Source organism: Zeugodacus cucurbitae, chromosome 5, assembly GCF_028554725.1.
Source record: "Zeugodacus cucurbitae isolate PBARC_wt_2022May chromosome 5, idZeuCucr1.2, whole genome shotgun sequence".
Classification (NCBI taxonomy): Eukaryota; Metazoa; Arthropoda; class Insecta; order Diptera; family Tephritidae; genus Zeugodacus; species Zeugodacus cucurbitae.
This window is the reverse complement of record NC_071670.1, coordinates 71,333,743-71,356,246: the sequence shown is the minus strand read 5'-3', so window position 1 is coordinate 71,356,246 and position 22,504 is coordinate 71,333,743. Positions and strand designations below refer to the sequence as shown.

The 22,504-nt window shown below is 40.1% G+C and overlaps 1 protein-coding gene across 6 annotated transcripts in view; it reads right to left on the bottom strand.

Moving 5' to 3' along the window:
• The window catches only part of LOC105218303 (eye-specific diacylglycerol kinase), a 195,211-nt gene that overhangs the window by 40,682 nt on the left and 132,025 nt on the right, over positions 1–22,504 (bottom strand). For all 6 annotated transcript variants that reach the window (XM_054231547.1, XM_054231546.1, XM_054231548.1 and 3 more), the window contains one exon: positions 19,253–20,685. In XM_054231547.1, the coding sequence (XP_054087522.1) occupies positions 19,253–20,685 (1,433 nt within the window). The remainder of the gene's footprint in view (positions 1–19,252; positions 20,686–22,504) is intronic.

Here is a 22,504-nt window from a genome sequence, read left to right as displayed (position 1 = left end):
ACGGATGGATATCAATGACGTCAAAGCATTTTACACACGAGTACACTATACGACAATGTGTCTTCTCATTATTGATCTAAAGAAAACATTGCTTTGTAAATCTAGCAATCGCATGCCTTTGTGTCCGCTCTGCTTTGGTATTACTATGCGGCACTATTTATGATTCTCATAAAAAGAAAACAATATTCTGGATTATACCGCGGATATCGTGCATTTATGGGTAAATTGTGTTTTTATATGTGGAGAGATTACACACTTACTGAATGCAACTGTGGCACTCCTTCAACATTTTGTATTTGGAGACAAAGTAATGAATAGATCAAGATGTTGGATTTACTATCGGAACTGACAAATTAGAATCTCGAGAAGGTTATATCGACAAAGCTTACTTAAAACTAAAAAAAACTTTACTTAAAAAAAAACTGAAATTATTTACTAAGGAAAACTTTTGACAAAATACTTTAAACATTCAAAAAGATGTATTCTAATAGAAAGGTACCAGAACCAGAAGAATCAGACGGTTTGCATTAATTTGCATTCACGTTCTTTATTTTTGAAGAACTATTTGCGTATTTGGGGGATTTCAGCAATTTATTTGCTTGAGGCACCATCTCTTGTGACACAATTTCATGCTTAGCCACCCAGACACAAAGTAAGCGGTTACACGCACCTCTTCCTCCACCCGCAACTTCGCCATACTTTTCATCGCTTATTTTGTGCTGTCGCTCTGAGTAAATTACGAGCACGCTGACAACAGCGAAAACGCGAAACAACATTGGCGGCCGCCGCCACAGCTGTAAATTACCAACGTCTTCGCCGCTGGCCTCCGCATCGTGCGCTTGCGTTGTCATTTGAAGTGTGATTTTGCATGCGTGCAGATTGTCAAACGCCCACCGAAAAACATTCTCCCAAGCAATTGCCGACGACCCATTTTCCCACGATCCCGCTTCCTGCACAGGCAGCCAGCCGCTAGAAGACAACTTGCGAATATCGTCGTCGAGGAGAGTTGGCGGTGACGTCCGCTGACAGTGACTAATCGCGCATTAAATTTAAGATCTCCTCGCAGATTAGCTAGCTAATGCAATTGCATACTTACTACTTGTCAGAATTTTTATTTTTCTTTGAGCTTTTCATCTATCGTTTAAACAACTTTGATTTATGCAAAATAGTTCACGGAATCGCGCTGACGTTCGCAAATATGGGAACAAAGTAGTCGAAGGCATTTGTAAACAAATGTTGAATGATATGTTGCGGCTACTTGCACTACATTTTACTCATAAATTTCCAAATTCAATATTTTCATTCGAAATTTCCTACTTGCCTTGTCTCCAATCTGTCATCAGCGCGACTTTCCTATTAAGATTTTATTTTAAATTTGCTATAAATTTTCTGTGTCGATTAAAATGGTCGCGTTGACCCAGTTTTGCATAAACATTTCCGTGCAATTATTGTGGGAAATTTAACTTGATCTTGTCAAACAGACCTCTTGAATTCAAATCAATAAGCATTGAGGACTTTTATGAGCTGCTCATGTTGCATTTAAGTGTTGACACGTGGCAGTCAAGTTCACCCATTTACAGTGTTAAATGTAGTGGGGATATGGGATATATGTATGCAGATGACCCCTTCTAATCTTTCGATGCCTCATTTTTTATGTTTACTAAACAGATAGTGTCCTGTTGGCACTCCTACCAGAGTTCGTATATCATTTCTTTTTAAATTTCAGTAACCGGCATGTGCGGCCCATATTGCATTCAGACCACGTTTTTCTGCTTGTTGACCAAGTGATGGATTGTTTCCACCGAGACTCAGCCAATCTATGGCATATCTGTCAAATAAGTGTTTACAAGTGGCCAAGGGATTATATATTCCATCTTTATCGGGTTCTAATTGTAATGTGGTGCTAATTTGGATAGCTCATCCCCTTCACATTTACCTGTATGCTCACCGTGTCCTGGAACCCATTGCAGGTGCATCATAAAATAGGCAGATAGTCCCATTAATAGTTCAAGATATTATTTCGCAAACTACGAAGAGAACATTGGAGACTTTAATGAAATAAAAAAATAAATATATTTCTTATTGTATGCAGCCTCTTTGTTAAAAGCTGAAGACTTTCTTTAATTTTACTAAGTAGTAGTCGGCTTGAAAGACACGCATTGATCTGGTAGTCGGAAGGCGTTTCTGGTATCTAGCTTTTCTCGGAAATAAGAGATACATATATAAATCATTTAAAGTACTGTGGCTATACTTTAAGCCTTTGCGAGTCATCCCTAAATACTGTTTAAGGTAAGTAGACTATAGACTTCATTTCTGTACAGAATAAATCCAGAATTTTTCAACTTGGAAACCCTGTCAAAAAAGTAAAATCTTGAAAGTGTAGTTCTAATGTGTAATTGTAACATGGGTAACAGTTTTAAATTTCGCTGCTAAAATTTTCCTACCGACCCATTCCATGAAATCGCTTAATAACATTGTTACAATTTTCTTAAATTGCTTTCGAAATTAAGCGATAAAAGTATGTACGTCTATTGCCGCTCACACACATACACGCGCGCGCTCATAAAAGAGGTAAGCACTTGTGCTAATGTAGCAAATATTTGGCGTGAATTTGTCAATGGTTGTGTGTGTGTGTGTGGGTGAATAACTGCCGGTACTAAGGCACTCGCGATTCTTCTGTCGCCCACACACACACACACACACATGTATTTGAATGTAAAGAACGCAAGAAGGGGGTGTGTTGGCTGTCTGTTGTTGGGCTCGTTGGGCGTGTGCGCTGGCATTGAGTTCATTGAGTTAAAAATTTATTGTGTGTTTACTTGACGAGAACGACACACGGAAAGCGAATGTGATGTATCGTGCGGCAGACAATGCTCTGCGACTCTCACTCACCCAAACACACATAAGCGCTAATGTACAGAAGAGCTGCAGAAGTAGTAGCATTTTGCTTTTACAATCAGCCGGTTGTCAAGCGCACACACACACACACATACCTCACACATTCGACAGTGCTGAGGGCGGACGCTGCGAATACGCGACTTTGCGACATAGCCTGCTCTAGCGCCCATTGTCATAATGGGAATACAAGCGCTTCGGTGCATAGAAGGGGGAATAGAAAATAAATCTTTATGTTCTCCTACATCCACTCGTTCCATCTTTACAACGTTCAGCTGCGCTTTACTATGTCCCACATGCCTGCCAAGCGGCTGATAACTCGACGACATGACTGAAAAGTCGTAAATCATATTGTACCGTTAAGAGTCGCGTGACGTGCCTATTGAGTTTCAAGTACCAACCAGGAAAAGGCAAGGGCGAAAGCGAAGGAGCAGGGCACCAAGCAGGTCGGGCGGGCATTGACTTGTTCAACTGAAAATGCTCAGCATTTGGCTTGTGTGTGTCTCCGCGTGCGTGCGCTCGTCGGCGGCGGTCATTCAACGCCGCTGCTTTGTGGTTTCACGTAATCATGACGCGCTCACGCAGCATCCAAATCGCTGTGCCATTATCCAGCTGCCTGGCAGGAAGTAATCGCTCATTCACATACCCATTTCTGACCGTTTTGGCCAAGTTTAAATTGCTCGGGGAAATGTTTGTTTGTTTGTTGGTATGTGTATGTGTATGTATGTGTGTACGGTGTGCTTTCACTTTCATTTTCAAGTGCTGCTTCTCTCTCGCTCTGCTTGGCTTTTCGGTCCACTGTTGGCATAAACATTTACAGAACGCAAAGTGAGAGCTGAAATTAAACAGTTATTTGCCTCCGTGTTTGTGTGTGTTCGGCTGTGGTTGTGAATCTAATTTGTGCACAACACGGAAATGATCTATGAATCTCATTAAGATTTGCGGAAATATGTGTGTGTGTGTTTATTTGATACACAAACAAAACGTGAAAACATTGTAATTTAATGCATAAACATTTCGTGCAAATTCGCGTACACATTTACATACCTACAATTGAACAAATAGAAGTTAACGTCAGACCGTTAAGTTTACAAAAAAATGAAAGTAATTTAAACATTTTGAAATGGCCACTTAAATTTAATTATGTTAAATCCAGCTTTTGAAATAATTTAATTTGAAGATGGAATGGAAATATTTCGGAAATACTTCGTTCACAAATCGTATTCATGTTGCAGATTTTTTTGATGGACGAATTTCTAAAACTCTGAGGTTTCCAAGGATATATTCTGCCATTCTCTTATTCCAATAAGTTGTAGATAGTAATAAGCGATAGAATTAATCAGTTCTAATCGTAAACGTAAGAGAGCACCAAAAACAAAATAAGTGGTTTCGATATTTTTTTTGGTAATTTTAGGTGTGTTCAATAAATAACGGGAATTTTTTATCATTTTGATATAACTACATAACCTTGAAGTACAATACAATATTCAGATGTAATCATTATCAATGTCTTTAGCAGCCTCTAAGGTTAGACTTGTTTTTATGAGCTTGACGATTTTCGTTTGTTAAAAGCTCACACTTTGTTGCTTTTTCGAGAATTCTTGTCCAAAAACAAATACTGGAACGATGCCATAGCCCCATATTGGTCAGGCGTGAGACTTTTTTCTATTTTTAAAACTAAAGAAAGCCTCAAAGGGCCGTCGTATAGGCAAATGTGAAATTGCAGAAAAATCCAGAGCTATCCCAAAAATCGAGTTTGAGAAGTGTTTCGACGATTGGAAAAAGCGCTGGTATAAGTGCACAATATCGAATGGGGACGAATGAATAATTATAGAACAAAAAATTCCCGTTATTTTTTGAACACATCTATAACAGTTAAAATGACAATAATTGTACCATTACTCTACTAGTTTTAAAGTCTTCAATGCCACATACAAAAAATCTGGCACCAGACAAATTGTTGGCTTCTTCGGGATGTAAGGTATGGCACCAAAATTGCTAAGTTGTTTTTTTTATCTTCAGCTAGACCGGTATTAGTCTAAAAAGGGTCCGATTAAAATGATTTATGACGATTTTTATAAGTTGATAGCATTTTGTATTCGATATCTATAATTATTTATGTTTAGGATATTTGTCGGAAGTCTTGAGATAAATAGTACAACTAATTTAAAATCGTGATTTGGTAAGGAAAACTTAACCATTAACCTTGAGTGTAAAGAAAATGTTTGTTAAAAATTTAGTCACGTTAACCCTTTCTATCAAATACAAATATTATTTATATGACTAGTCTTCAATCCACTATTTAATCAATACAATACATTTAAAATCCACTGATTTCAAACTCAAACCACAAGCACATACATACATATATTTATTACAAAACACGCGTGTAGCAGCTGAACAGAACACTCGCCAGCTCTAATGAGTAGTCGCCTGTGGGCTGCATGTTTGTGCCGGCTGGGCATGCAGCTGCCTTTTAGGCGTACAAACTGAGACGTGCCCTCACACACACACGCACTCGCAATAAGTAAAGCCACGTAACCTAGTGCCTACCGCATGAATTATTAGCTACGGATCGTAGTAAACGTGATTTAATTTTGAATCCACATTTTCATATCCTTTGGCCACAAGCAACAACAAGAGTGGTGCCGATAGCAGCAACACCGTCAGCTTAACGGTAGTCATGCTGTAGCACTTAACGCATCGTTCGTCAGGCTCTTTGTCGGCTCTCACATTCGCGTATATTTGTTTTTGGGAATTTTTATTGCTTCATTTCAGCGATAAGCGATGCCTTGCCTTGCACCGCGCAAATTTATTTCTCTGCCTTTTTGGGGCTAAATTGTCTTTTGTGGCTTTTTGGCTGCCATTCACATATGCCCCGAGTGAGTTTCAAGTGCGCAACACACGCACACACACACAAAGGTATATGTATTCTACACTGAACCGCAAACTCTTAGGTACAGTCGACTGTGGCAGAGAGTTCATAATGCGTCCACACATACAGACACAACTGCTCATATGCGTGCTTGTATGTGTGTCATTTGGGCGTGTGTGCGCGCTGCTGCTGTGATGATGACTTGCCGGCGGATATTGGCGAGAGTCCTTGACTTTGCCTTTGTACGGCGCAACGATTCATCACTCTACCCTCAAAAGCACACACACATACAAACACAGCTGCCGCTGGTTGGGCACCCAATTGAGAACTGCGTGTTGGCGCACATTTTCTGTAGTCTCACGTTTCCATTGTCCCGACTCACACACGGTTTAGATAAGACTACGAGCATCTATCTTTCCTCACTTCGATTATCCGGTTTCTATAAGAAAAACATCGTCCAGATGTGCGCTGACTGATGCCCATTGAATCTGAATTTGTTGTGTGAAAGCGGAACTTGGAAAATTCAATCAGTGTCGAAATCAAATGACATAAATTTCAGAATTGACAGGTGTATAAAATAATTTCGTAAATACATTACAAAGAATTACCGGTTGCTATTATCTCTGTTATTGGTTTATGGGCTTACCCTTTTGCGGAACAGATTCAGCTAATTTTCTTACTGTATATTTTATTTTGTAGTTTAAATGTAATACATACCTGCAAAGAGAAGAAGAAAAGAGTTCACATTAAAATTTTTATTTGAACACAATTAATTTAATTAACCTACATATATGTATAATATTAAGAAGAAAAAAGAAAAAAATAAAAATATATAATCAATGCAATATTTCGGTTAATATTATTTTTTCTTTTAATTTTTAAATCGTACAATATAAAAAAAAATGTTTTTGAGTATATTTTTATACGTCACATTCTAACCTAAACCTAACCTTTTCGAATTATTATAATGAAGATTCAGTAATTTTCATTGTCAATGTTAACAAATCTTATTTCCGAAAAGCATTCGAACAGATGTCGCTAAATTAAGCTTACATAGCAGAGATTCTTACAGATTAGTTATTATAGAGTTAATTTGAATATGGAATGGAAATATTTCGGAAATACTTCGTTGAGAAATTATATTCTTGTTGCAGAGTTTTTTACTGGACGAATTTCTAAAACTCTGAGGTTTACAAGGACATATTCTGCCAATCTCTTATTCCAATAAGTTGTAGATAGCAATAAGCTATAGAATTAATCAGTTCTAATCGTAAACGAAGAGAACACCGAAAACAAAATAAGTGGTTTCGATCATTTCTTTGGTAATTTTAGGTGTGTTCAAAAAAATAATAAATTTTTTTTATCATTTTGATATAAATATATGACCTTGAAGTACAATACAATATTCAGCTGTAATCATTATATATGTCTTTATCAGCCTCTAAGGTAGACTTGTTTTTATGAGCGTGGCGATTTTCGCCTCGAAAGTAAAATTTTAAATTTTCGCGTTCGCGAGGACTACTTTCTGCATTGGGTATATTATTGGTTTAGCATAAAAATAGAGTTCACTGAATAACATTTCAATATATTTTTTTATCCATACCAATATTTCATTTCCATCAAAAGCTTAGTAAGAAACTAACTGAACTATCAAAAAACGTCTGAAAGTCTAAAAATTCTGATTGAGAGTTTACCATTGCATGCCTGGATTAATAACTTTTAGAATTTGTTTGTTGTTGTTGATTGAAACAGTTGCCGAATCACGGTTCTATACGATGTGTGTTCCAAAAATACGACAATTTTCGTTTTATGAAAAAAAATATTTATTCATTCGTCTTCATTAATGTTATTGCCATCAAAATAGGCACCATTCGATACTATGCACTTATGACAGCTATTCTTGCAATCGTCGATACACTTATCAAACCCTATATTTTTGGGATAGATCTTGGTTCTTTCAGCGATTTCCCGTATGCTTGTAAAACGACAGCCCTTCATAGTTCTCTTTATTTTTGGAAATAGAAAAAAGTCACACGGAGTAATGTCTGGCGAAAGTGGAGGCGTCACAGTATTGTTTTTGGCCAAGAATTTACACACAAGCAACGAAGTACGAGCTTTTAACAACCGAAAATCGCCATGCTCATATAAACACGTCTAACCTTACCGGCTGAAAGTGCAAAGTGAGCTATGAATACAGCTTGGTAATACAGAAATTTTGGTAATTGGACTCTTCAAACTCGTGAGATTTTAAATTTTACAATTCCCGTTATTTATTGAACATACTTTGTACATTAACTTCTGTTGATCTTGATTTCCTGATGTTTTTTCAATTTACTTATATGTCTGTCTTCTTAATACGAGGGCTGCTATATATATTTCTGACCTAGGCAACACTAAGTGTTGCCAGGTGCAATCTGACATTTCCATTGGAAAATTTGACATTTTTTAGCATCACATCACTCAGAAACATCACTCGTACAAAGAACTTCGACGTTTTAGTGCTTTATTAATATTTATTTTGACTTTACTTTCTTAATGTGGTTTATGCTGTTACTTGAAGATAACTTAAAATGTATATAAATTTATAATAACCTTCATTTGCATGGAAAAAAGATGAGAAAACGAAATGTTCTTCAGCTTTATAAGCGAAAGATTACCAACTTTAATAAGGATTATATACAGACAGCACACATTTAATACACAGACAAATGCAAACGGTTAAATGTTTTTTGTTGTTCCAATAAGAAGTCTTTATAAATATTCATGAGCGCGCGAACATATGGTGCCATTGGGAGAGCGATAATCATTAGATTAGAATTAATGATACATTTTCATTTTAAAACATGATTTCGCAATTCATTTCCATGTGCCAACACACAAGACAGCCATTTGAAATATCAACCTTTCTCATCGGTTGTAATCGACATAAAATATCATGCCAAGGACCAAGCACGCGTATAAAATAAACACATGTGAGTGCGTGGTTGTGTGTGCGTATGTTGTCTAACCATTAAATAGGCAATTTTGTGCTGTGACATGCAAATGGCAAATAAAAAGTAAAGGAAATGTGTGAAAATGCCAACGATGCGGTAAAATGTGGAGCATAAGCTCACACACATGGCAGAATTGCGTAAACAGCGCTGCTTACGTTGTTCATATTGGTGTGTGTGTGTGTGTGTGTGTGTGTGTGTTTGCGAGGGTTTCTCGGAAAGTGTAAGTTTAAATGAGAGAGAGTGAGTTGCATGTTTTTGCTGCCAACAGCGTTTCCTTTGTGGCACGTGTTCCATTTCACCAACACAAACAAACAACGGCCGTACGTGCTCCATACGCTGGTTTGAGTGCGTAATGTGCGCCTGTTTGTATGTGTGTATGTGTGTGTGTGGCCGTAATAATATTGCCGAATTAAGTACTCAAAATCTCGACAAACATTTCGTGTTTATTTGGCATTGTGGTTGACCTGGTAGCATATCCGAAATACCGCTTCCTTGACAAGCCACTTGCTGTCACAGCCATTAATTGGTATAAATTCGCAACAGAGTTGGCTGTTATTGAGATTTCTCTAACAGTTCAAAGCGATAATAGGGATGTATTTCTTAGAAGTGAGATTATTTAGGAAGATTTTTTTTTCGAGTTTAAAAATATATAAGAATTTGAAACAGAATGCTTGGCCAAAAACAATAAAGTAACAATGTAAGTAATGTAACTTTTTGCTATTTTCAAAAATAAAGAGAACCTTAAAAGCCCTTCGTTTTAGAATGTATGTATGTGATTGGCGTTGCAACCGTTTAGCCGGTTATAGCCGAATCGACGATAGTGCGCCACCTGTCTCTCTCCTTTGCAGTTCGGCGCCAGTTGGAGATCCCAAGTGTAACCAGGTCGCTCTCCACCTGGTCCCTCCAACGGAGTGGAGGCCTTCCCCTTCCTCGGCTTCCTCCGGCGGGTACTGCATCGAACACTTTCAGGGCTGGAGTGTTTTCGTCCATTCGGACAACATGACCTAGCCAGCGTAGCCGCTGTCTTTTTATTCGCTGAACTATGTCAATGTCGTCGTATAACTCGTACAGCTCATCGTTCCATCGTCTGCGGTATTCGCCGTTGCCAATGTTCTGAGGACCATAAATCTTGCGCAAAATTTTCCTCTCGAAAACTCCTAGTGTCGTCTCATCTGATGTTGACATCGTCCAAGCTTCTGCACCGTACAGCAGGACGGGAATGATAAGTGACTTGTAGAGCTTGATTTTGGTTCGTCGAGAGAGGACTTTACTGTTCAATTGCCTACTCAGTCCAAAGTAGCACCTGTTGGCAAGAGTTATTCTGCGCTGGATTTCGAGGCTGACATTGTTCGTGTTGTTGATGCTGGTTCCCAGGTATACGAAATTATCTACGACCTCGAAGTTATGACTGTCAACAGTGACGTGGGAGCCAAGACGCGAATGCGCCGACTGTTTGTTTGATGACAGGAGATATTTCGTCTTGTCCTCATTCACCTCCAGACCCATTCGCTTCGCCTCCTTATCCATGCGGGAAAAAGCAGAACAAACGGCGCGGTTGTTGCTTCCGATGATATCAATATCATCGGCGTACGCCAGGAGCTGTACACTCTTGTAGAAGATTGTACCTTCTCGGTTTAGCTCTGCAGCTCTTATAATTTTTTCCAGCATCAGGTTAAAGAAGTCGCACGATAGTGAGTCACCCTGTCTGAAACCTCGTTTGGTATCGAACGGCTCGGAGAGGTCCTTCCCAATCATGACGGAGCTTTTGGTGTTGCTCAACGTCAATTTACACAGCCGTATTAGTTTTGCGGGGATACCAAATTCAGACATCGCGGCGTAAAGGCAACTCCTTTTCGTGCTGTCGAAAGCAGCTTTAAAATCGACAAAAAGGTGGTGTGTGTCGATCCTCTTTTCTCGGGTCTTTTCCAAGATTTGGCGCATGGTGAATATCTGGTCAGTTGTCGATTTTCCAGGTCTAAAGCCACACTGATAAGGTCCAATCAGTTTGTTGACGGTGGGCTTTAGTCTTTCACACAATACGCTCGATAGAACCTTGTATGCGATATTTAGGAGGCTGATCCCACGGTAATTGGCGCAGATTGTGGGATCTCCCTTTTTATGGATTGGGCAGAGCACACTGAGATTCCAATCGTCAGGCATGCTTTCTTCCGACCATATTCTGCAAAGAAGCTGATGCATGCACCTTATCAGTTCTTCGCCGCCGTATTTGAATAGTTCTGCCGGTAATCTATCGGCCCCCGCTGCTTTCTTGTTCTTCAAGCGGGTAATTGCTATTCGAATTTCTTCATGGTCGGGTAATGGAACATCTGTTCCATCGTCATCGATTGGGGGATCGGGTTCGCCATCTCCTGGTGTTGTACTCTCACTGCCATTCAGCAGGTCGGAGAAGTGTTGCCTCCATAATCCCAGTATGCCCTGGACATCGGTTACCAGATTACCACCTTGGTCTCTACATGAGGATGCTCCGGTCTTGAAACCTTCGTTAAGTCGCTTCATTTTTTCATAAAATTTTCGAGCATTCCCTCTGTCTGCCAGCTTCTCAAGCTCTTCGTACTCACGCATTTCGGCCTCTTTCTTTTTTTGTCTGCAAATGCGTCTCGCTTCCCTCTTCAGCTCTCGGTATCTATCCCATCCCGCACGTGTTGTGGTCGTTTGCAATGTTGCGAGGTAGGCAGTCTGTTTTCTCTCCGCTGCGAGACGGCACTCCTCATCGTACCAGCTTGTTTTTTGTCGTTGCCGAAAACCAATTGTTTCGGCTGCAGCGGTACGCAGTGAGTTTGAGATGCCGTTCCACAGTTCCCTTATACCGAGATGCTGATGAGTGCTCTCAGAGAGCAGGAGTGCAAGTCGAGTAGAGTATTTCGTGGCTGTCTGTTGCGATTGCAGCTTTTCGACGTCGAACCTTCCTTGTGTTTGTTGACGGGCATTCTTTGCTGCACAGAGGCGGGTGCGTATCTTCGCTGCGACCAGATAATGGTCCGAGTCTATATTTGGTCCTCGGAGCGTACGCACGTCTAAAACACAGGAGACATGTCTTCCGTCTATCACAACGTGATCGATTTGGTTCCGCGTGTTTCGATCAGGAGACAGCCAAGTAGCTTGATGTATTTTCTTATGCTGGAATCTGGTACTACAGACGACCATATTTCGGGCCCCAGCGAAGTCGATCAGCCTCAGGCCGTTTGGCGATGTTTCGTCATGGAGGCTGAATTTTCCGACTGTTGTGCCAAAGACACCTTCTTTACCCACCCTGGCGTTAAAATCACCAAGCACGACTTTTACATCGTGGCGGGGGCAGCGCTCATAGGTGCGTTCTAGGCGCTCATAGAAAGCATCTTTGGTCACATCGTCCTTCTCTTCCGTTGGGGCGTGGGCGCAAATCAGCGATATGTTGAAGAACCTCGCTTTGATGCGGATTGTGGCTAGACGTTCATCCACCGGGGTGAATGCCAGGACTCTGCGACGGAGTCTCTCTCCCACCACAAATCCAACACCAAATTTGCGCTCCTTTATATGGCCGCTGTAGTAGATGTCACAAGGACCCACCTTCTTCCGTCCTTGTCCCGTCCATCGCACTTCTTGGATGGCGGTGATGTCAGCCTTAAGTCGTATGAGGACATCAACCAGCTGGGCAGAGGCACCTTCCCAATTAAGGGTCCGGACATTCCAGGTGCATGCCCTTATATCATTATCCTTAAAACGTTTGCAGGGGTCGTCATCAAAAGGGGGGTGTCTCATCCGAGGCTTTCGTAGATTTTTCATTGGGGGGTGTTTTTATGTGGTGGGTCCCAAACCCTACGCACAACCGCATAAGCGGGCTTCGCCTTCTCACTTTAGCTCGCCTTCAAACGGATGTCTGTTGGCTACCCAGAGGATACTTGGTCTAAAACCGGAAGTCGTGAGCTGCTTGAACCATGTGGAGAAGAATCGTTTCTGGCCACTCCCAAGTGAGTGACAATCAAAAACTTTCCTCACTTGCGTGAACTTCTACACATGATCCCATCCTCCTTCGTTTTAGAAGCATGCGAGAAATAGCAAAAAAATAGTTTGATTTAGTGAAAAAATATTTTTCTTGACTCTAATTCTTCGACATGTGAGTGAGAAGTATAACATGACAATTAAATAAGAAAAAACTGATTTCATATAAAACTCATAACACACATACCATTCGAATTTTTGCTTGAAAATTTTCTTTAAATATAACTCCCACAAATTATCTGCAGCCTCAAATGTCTCAGTTATATGCGCCAAACATACACAGACACCACAAGTGCATGCGAAAGGCCCACTAAAGCCGTCAAGTAAATTGAAATGAATAAATTGCTCATTTACTTGAGGCCGAGTTCAGTGAACTTGAGCGAAGGAGTGGGTAAAAACCAGAAAGTAGCGGGCGAGTAATGAGCATGCGAATACAAACTGAAAACCGTCGGCAGGCGCAGCGAAGTGCAAACAAGGCAAGGGCAATGAGTTCGATGATGTGCAGAAGTGGGGCGTCTGGGGGTCGGTATAAGATATCCTAGCAAAAATAATTCGAAGAAATTTGTTTTATGTAACGACTTGTCATTTATATTCGCCAGTTTTTGTGCATTTCGCGCTCTCCAGCATTTAAACGAAGTGTATGCGGGATGGAAGAGAGTGTTTGGTTGCTGGCGCTTGCAGCTAATGCTCAACTATGTATAGCGCAATTGTCGGCTCGTGGCAGTAGACAAAATCGCGCGCCGGCTCTTCAAACTGCAGAAGCATATTATAGAGCTTTACTGCTAATCCCGCTATCATTGTCGTAAGCAACTGGTAATAACAGTTAGGCGCGTGGCAGTTGGTGCTCATAAATCCATTGTTTTATACTTCAAGTCAAATGTTGTTTTCGTTTTTCTTTGCAAAATTTCTAAATTTAATTTTAATTTATTTTTCGAAAATTTTCTTTAAAGCAGCTCCAGTTTCTGACTATTGAAAATACTTTGCTTTTAAGTATGGAGTAGCGCATACTCTGCTTATTTTCGGCCAACCGCCTTAAATTGAAAATGTCTGAATTGGGCGGAGACATTTTATCGACAAACTTGAATGTTGAAAGTTTAGCAGTCGGTGTTGGGTGACTTCTGGTATGACTCTACTCCATCCTCGTATACTAGTCAAGTATGGCAAGCTCATGTATGTATGTGCGTTATTTATTGTATGCCAGTTCCAAAGTTCAGTGAACTACTCGCAATAAAATGTTGAAAACTAAAACAAAAATAAAATAGGAAAAGTTCAAACCGCATTTAATTTTATTTGAATGACTTTGTGACGCCTTAGCGGTTTCATTGATTGACTTATGAGCTGAAAGTGAATACGAACATTGGACCACAAATGGGTTAAAAGCTTAACTACGCGGATTTATGCTCAAATTTGAACTTTGATCGGATGTGAGTAAATTTTTGTACTTAGTAGAGATTTCCTACTCTACTCGGTTCGATTTAGATTAAATTTTGTAATAGATTACGATAAGGATATGATAGATATCGGAGCATAGGTTAGGTTAGATTGTTTGGTTGTTCGCCACAGGAAAACACACTTAGACTATGAGAGAGTCTTTGTGAAGCCAAACTCACCTCCTTTGATTAGATATTAAGACTCGACAAATCAGCAGATATCCACTTTTATACCAGTTAATTCGCGCGGTTGTTCAAAAGAGTAAGATCCAAGAAATCTTTGTCTTGATCTCGCAAGGGCGAGACATTCCAGAAGAAAGTGATAATTTAATTTCAATTTCTCCTCTTTCAAGCAACATCTACAGTTCGCGGTCAGAGAGATCTGTCGTCAACGAAAATGCTACTGATTGAATAGCGCTCGCCTAGCTCAGCCGAGAACCAAGTAGTAGTCTAGTAGTAAATCACAATAGAACAGCGGAGGACATAAGATCCAAATTTCAATAGATTTTAATATAATCTGAGCTAATACTCAGCCACCAATGAATAGAAATGATTTATATATAGTGCACCAATTGAAATCTTGAAATTCTGACCTTGTTTTTGCTTACTTCGCATTCGATAAATATCAAATTCAAGTATACCCTCCCAAAACGTATATGTCATACTATTTATGACTCTTCAACAAATATTTAGCACTCAGTCTCAGTTTCTGTGTATTTGTTTTTGTTTTTGTCTTCCAAAAATGTATTACATAAATTGCCTAAATTGAGTTTGACCTCGAGTGCACTCCGCCTATTTATAGGGTGGATTAGTGTAAGCAATCCTGTGCAGCTTTCGAAGAACACTCGTCGAGGACTTAAGCTGCTAAGAAAATATGCTGAATAAATTTCGATTTTATTTTTATAAGTTGGTTTTGTTCGCTTGATATGAACATGTTTTTATTTATATACTAGCATGCTTCTGCCACGATAAACAAGACAACCAATTACGACACGTGTGTGCTAATTGCAGATGACAGTTCCCGCCAACAAGACATCCGCTCAGCAGCCAACAACACTTGAGCACAAAAATATAAACAACAACAACAAGAAAAAAAAACCAAAAAAAAGATAGTGGCCTCAGTCAACAGAGGCATTAGAAATTCAGCACACATTGGCCACCATCCCAACTGGATGGCTTGTCAGCCGGGCGAAGGCATTAGAAATTCAGCACACATTGGCCACCATCCCAACTGGATGGCTTGTCAGCCGGGCGAAGGCACGAACAAACACATTTACATTTATATGGAAATGGTCCAGTGTGAAACAACATCCGAAACAACGGACAGACATAATCATATCTTGTCATGTTTCACATCATCAACAGCAGCATTAGCCGCAGTAATAACAACAACAGCAACAACACCAACAGCGGATGCCAGCAGCGCGCACATCCGCAACCATCCAAATTGTTGCAAACCGTTAACGCATTCATGGTACTGTTAATTCCGCTGCTGCTCATTGCCGTTATTCGCAGAATTATTTATCATTTACTTATTTATGTGCGTGTGTCCGTACTGCGTATTGCGTATTTGTGTGCGAATTTCCGGCGAATTCCTGTCTACAAATAACAACAACCTCATTTTCGACTGAAATGTGTCCCGCAGCGACATGTCCAGTTGCCACGTGCCCCATCACTCACCACTCACGATCGATTGACAATTACGCAGCGGCAGCGGGGCAAGCGGCGAATTGAGAATTTTAATGAAATTGATTTGCTTAAAATATGATAATGAACTTAGGGGGCCAACCAAACAATGAAGCCACGCATTTCTGAACTGAACTTAGAGCATCTCTGTATGTGCATATGAATGCGGGCAATGCTCCCGCAATTTCTGCTTTGATGACATAATTTGAAGTGGAAAAGTGTAATTTCAAGTTTAAATGCACAATGCGACCACAGTGGGCGGAGGCTGGGAGAGTGCGGCATGATGGTTCCATTATAAAAGTAGTTAAAAGTGTCTCGACGCAATTTGTGTAAAAAAGGGAGCAGTTAAAGCGAAATGTAACCGAGGGCGATGCGACCGTACGAATGTCATTGGCTATTTTGACAATTTCACAACGTGGTGGACGACGCGGCGTATGAGTGATGGCAAGGTCAAACGCATCAGCGCGGGAATATGCGTCTAATGTGCCAGCGGCACAGTGAGCGCTGTGTTGATTTAGAAAGTTTCCCCCCCTTTATATATAAAGTTCTGTCCCAAGAGTGTGCAGCGTTGTGTGCCCATTGTTTATCTTAAAGTTTGAACTACTTTTTGTATGAGGTATGTTCAAAAAATAACGGGAATTTTTAATGCCCAAAAGTCCAATTTTCATTTTTATACTCTCGCAACAAAATTTGCTAAAGAGGGTATTATAGTTTTGCCCACATAACGGTTGTTTGTAAGTCCTAAAACTAAACGAGTTAGATATAGGGTTATATATACCAAAGTGATCAGGGTGACGAGTAAAGTTCAAATCCGGATGTCTGTCTGACCGCCCGTGCAAGCTGTAACTTGAGTAAAAATTGAGATATCTTAATGAAATTTGGAACACGTATTCCTTGGCACCATAAGAAGGTTAAGTTCGAAAATGGGCGGAATCGGACTACTGCCACGCCCACAAAATGGCGATAACCAAAAACACATAAAGAGCTATAACTAAGTCATAAGCAAAGTTATGAAAACAAAATTTGGAACATAGGATCGCATTAGGGAGGGACACATTTGAATGTAATTTTTTTGGAAAAGTGGGCGCGACCCCGCCCCCAAAAAGGTTTTTTGTATATATCTTGCAAACCAATAAATCTATATAAACCAAACTTTCTGCAGTCGTTTTTTTAGCCGTTTCCTTATACAGTCCAAAAATGAAAGAAATCGGATAATAACCATGCCCACCTCCCATACAAAGGTTAGGTTGAAAATGACTAAAAGTGCGTTAACTCACTAACGAGAAACGTTAGAAACACCAAATTTTACATAAGAAATGGCAGAAGGAAGCTGCACTGAGATTTTTTTACAAAATGGAAAATGGGCGTGGCGTCGCCCACTTATGGGTCAAAAACAGACAGATTTCAATGAAATTCGGTATGTAATATTTTCTTGACACCCTAATGACACTGGTGGAATATGGGCGAAATCGGTTCATAACTACGTCTACTTCCCATATAACTCAATTTTGAATCCTTCTGATTCGTTCACTTTATAATGTGTACATAAGGAACCGATAAAGATAGCGAAATAAAACTTTACACAAATACTGTATTTGATCTGTGACATCACTTGTGGAAAAATTGTCAAAATCGGACCATGACTTTTCAAGGCCCCTGATATCAAACATGAAGAACTCAGTGCCTAAGGGTAATTTTTCACCGAAAATATAAATAAATCTCTAAATAAATTGCGAGTGTATCAAATGTTCGGTTGCACCCGAACTTAGACTTTCCTTACTTGTTTTTTACTATTTCCAAAAATGAAGATAATCTTCAAGGGCAGTCGTTTTAGAAGCAAACGAGAAATCGCTGAAAGAGCTAAAGGCTATCATACAAATCGAGTTTGGGAAATGTTTCGACGATTTTTTCGTTGGCATAACTGCATAATATCGAGTGAGTACATATAGACGAATACATAATTTTTTTTCAAAAAACGGAAATTACCGTTATTTTTTAACACATCCTGTATTGTCTTAATATATAATAATTTGTACCTTAATATACTTTATTTAAAAAATTTTAATCTCATAAAAAAAATCTCTATTCATGATAAATTAAAATCATTCGTGCATTTTCATGGCGACTTATGGGCGCAAACAAATAACGGATTGCAAATCTGAGGACATCACAACTGTTATTTTTATTTCTGAATACTAAAGAAATACACACAGACAACGGTATCTACAAAAGTATTCAATCTTCTTTCCTTCGCATTTTTCACTTTTAGTATACTATAAAGGTAATCGTACTAAAGCCATAGGTGACCTAGTAATGTTGACCTAAAAGTGAAAACCTGACGGTGTAAACCTTTATAATTTCAATTATAATCCTTAAACAAACATTGCCTGTTTACTTGATTTGTCGGACGAATGTGGTAAGTCGGTATTTGTGCCACAAGCAGAAAAAAGGAAAATAAAAAAAAATGCAAATGGAAAGCACACATAAAAATCAACACAAAAGCTTGCGCTCAGTGTCAGATGTCAGCATAAACTAAAAAATACATACACATATATAAAAGTATGTACATATACAGAAATAGTTTCACATGAACTATCGTGTGTTGTGGCGATAAAAAGGGTCAAGTAGGGTCAGTTTAAATATATATTACCAAATTAAGGGTTTGAGTAAACGAGAGTTAGGGAAATTTATGCAAATCTCCTTCTCGTCATTTAGAAAACATTTAGGGTAGACACAACTTACTCACATGCATGTGCAAATTCGTTGGTAATTGGATAAATTTAAATTGCAGAAATTTTTAAAATTTAACAAATACAATAATTTGCAATGTTAGCTCATTTCTTGAATTTCTATTTGTATGAAAAACCAAAACACCTTAAACTTTTTAACTGTAAAGTAACTTAAAATCTTACGTTTGATACCCATACGGAATACCCATCATGGATATAATTTTCTAAACAGATGGCAACGCTCTGAAAAATATTTCCAAATGTTTTCAAAAAAAGTATTATCCATTTAGTTTCATCTTTATTATTTAAAAGAAGGATCGACCAATTAACCAATGAATCGTCTTTACTAAGTTCCCTAAAAAAGCCTCACGTAAAAGCTTTTATATTCCTAATAGTGTTAAAGACTGAAAGTGATTTATTCTATAAATACCATTCTATAGCTGTTTCTTTAACCAACCATAATGCGCCCTAAAGTAAGTTTCTGGACTTTCATCAGTGGAGCTCAACCCACAGTTTGTTAATGTAATTCGTGTTGGTCGAAATAACGAAAGCAAAGGCGATATTCAAAACAAAAGACAAGCAAAAACATCAAGTTGTCAGCCAACAAACTGAATAATAAACAAATTGGTTAAAAACATTACATACCCATCTCGGCAAGCGCCCGTCATGGCGAGAGCTTTGTAGCGTGCCTGCTCGTCCGTCGGCAGCACAATGTCCACAGAACGCGAACGTGTCGCATTTATATTCGGCACGGTGAGGAAACAGCCATCCTCGCTGGGCTGCAGCTCCTCCGTTTTGCCGGCCGACGACATTTTCGAAAAGCACGAATCCACCGAGGCGGCACGGTCGCGCTTCAAATCAGGTACAGTTAGATAAATATCACGTACGACCAGCGCATGTTTAGCTGCTGTTGGCGAGCCACAAGTAGCCACTGTGGACGCCTCATCCACGGAATCCACCGCCTCCACGGACGACTTGATATCCTCGCCCTGTGACACATTTTCCAGCGAATTGCCGGTCGGCTCAACAAAAATCGCTTCTTGCCGTGAGATGGAGCGACGACGTGGACGCATGGTGGTCGGTGAAGGCGGTACTGCTGCCGCGTCATCTGCATCCGCTGCGCTCAGCCGGCTACTGAAACCGGGTGGCGGCGGCAATGGCAAATCAAAGGTGGGTGAATGAGGCAACAGTTCAAGCGGCGATATGGGTGGTGGTGGTGGCAATTCCATCAACGGACTATCGCACACCGACAGCGAAATAGATGGTGAAGGTGGTGGCGAGCCGGGATCGATGGGGAAAGCATACGGAAAGGGCGGGCAATCGCCATTCGTGGGCGAAAGTGTAAATGTGATGCCGCAAGGTGTCGTCGACAAAGGTGGCAGCAACGTATTACCAAAGTGCGGTGAATCGTGTTCGGACTCTTCCAGTCCCTCATCTTCGGATGTTGTCACCGAGCTGCCTATAGTGTGTCGACGCATTTGACGTGGCAGACGTGCACGTGACTCCTCAATGCTGCTGCCCGTGCTCAACCCGCCCAAACGTATGTCCATCTCCAGTGCGGCATCGTCGTATTCGTATGAACCACCGCCAGTTTCGGTGCCATCACCAGTGGCGGCGTCCTCCTCATCGTCCTCTTCCTCCTCCACCACCTCATCGTCCGCAGTGACACTCGCACCATCGATGTCTGTATCATCGTCGGAACTGCTGTAACCGTATGACAGCGATATCGATTCACGTCGATCGCCAACCGTTATGTAACGCTGTTCTGCCTTCTGCTGCTTCAAATACTCCTCCAAATACATGCAGTGCACGCAAGGTGGTGGCGTTTTCGTTGACGAACTGCGACGTGTCTTGCTGCGCCGCGGCACCTCCAAGAATGTACCCGAGTCATCGCTGCCCGCGGAAGCCGCCGCCGAGTCGAAGGAATGCGAACGTTGCGTGTGTGCGGCCTGCGGCACCTGCAGCAGACCTGTGTCCAGCGAACGGTCGTCCGTCGAAGACGATGATTGCTGCTTGAGCAGGTGGGACGAGACGCGTTGCGCCTCTAATTGCATTTCGTCAAACGAAGCGGAACGCACCTATTGGGCGGGCGAAGGCGCAAATAATTACCATTCATTATCCACGACCGAGGAGACAGTTAAGGGGAGAGAAAAGTGAAAGAGAAAATGTTGAGGTTATTAAGTGTTGTGCACCGTGCTGCTGTTGCACGCTTATAATTTGCCTTAATTTACGCCGCGGTTGCATGCAAACACCCGCAAAAACCGTACAACCGTACACAAACAATAATAAAAGTGTGGACTCAGCTGCGTGCGGCGCTTCAAATGCAAATAAATCGAAATAAAAGAATTTTAAAAACATTTTGAAATTTAGAACGGAAATGCGGACAAGCTGGACAAGTGAGAAGGGGAGGAGGGCCATGCGGTGTATGGACATGCAATTAGAATGAGTGTGCTGTGTGTTGTGTGTAAAGAAAAAACATGTTTAAAAAGCAACATGCAACGCCGGCAACTGGAACGGAAGTGGTCAGTAGTTTTTGCAGGCAATTATATGTGGCATAATCACTCATGAGCTAAATATGCCAGAACTATGCATGAGGTTGAGATTCAAATAAATAATATTTTTAATTTTTACTTTTTTTTAATATTGTAAAATATATATTTTTTAATATTATTAAAATATTATTTTTTTAAATAATGAATTTCGTTGTAAGCTTTAAATTGATCCGAATTCGCTACAATAACATTTTTAGTTCCTCTAAACCAACTCCTTCCAACATTTGCCTTTTTTAAATTGAAACTAAATAAATATTTTTAAATAATAAATAAGTAAATGCCAGTGTATGTGTGTGTTTGCAGTCGGAGGGGTATACGTACGTTGGTTTAAGCGGATTAACACAGCAAAGTGTCCAAAATGAGTGACAAGCAACTTTTTTTCTTATATTTTATTGTTTTTGCTATTGCCTTACCATCGCAAACAACTGTCCATGCACAACAAAAACAAAAATAGTTATTTATTGCATATAACGGTCGCATATGTGTTTGTATGGTGGGTGTTGGTGTGCTGGCAGGTGCTCTTGTGTAAATATGCCTGATCATATGTCAAAAGGGATTTACATGTGAAATTTATTATTATTGCGACAGCAGTCCGTTAACGGTATTGTTTTTGGTCGTCGTCGTCATCATGCTATGTATGTTTCGGTTTTGATTATTCACTCGTTACTTGTTCTGCTTTTGCACGTATATCCGCCAATTTTCACACATATTACGCCTAAAAGTATGCAAATATGTATTTATAAATGAGATTTACATGCAACACATGCCGTTTCATTCGTCGCATGAGTGTGGCTGCGTGCGTGTATTTGTATGCAGAGTGGTGTGCAATGTGTCATGTCACCCGGCCAAATGGCAAATACACCGGGCATAACAGTTCACACACGCACACACACACATATATATGTATATATTACATATATGGCATGTTGTAGTGACAAAGGGTTAATTATTATGATAACAGTTGTTATAATTTCTGTTTTTTCGTGTACACTGTGTGATTTACTGTTATTGCGCTGGAACATTTTTATGTCTGTGGCATTTACTTTCTACATAGTCATTGCGTCTGGATACACGGATCAGGAAAGAAAAGTTGGGGAAAGTGTTTAAGTAGAACATGAATGAACTCATGATCCGGTGATACATCCAGCTCAAAATCATTTACCCTACCTTAGTACATATCCGGGATTTTTACTTAAGCGAAGGCACTTGTATGCAATTTGATTAGTCTTAAGTTCCATAAGAGGATATAGAACGAACCAGTTTTAGCTATAGAACATCTCTCTGAATTTATTTCCTAAGTAAAGTCAGTGATCTAATATGAAGACTTCTATTGAGTCAGATATAC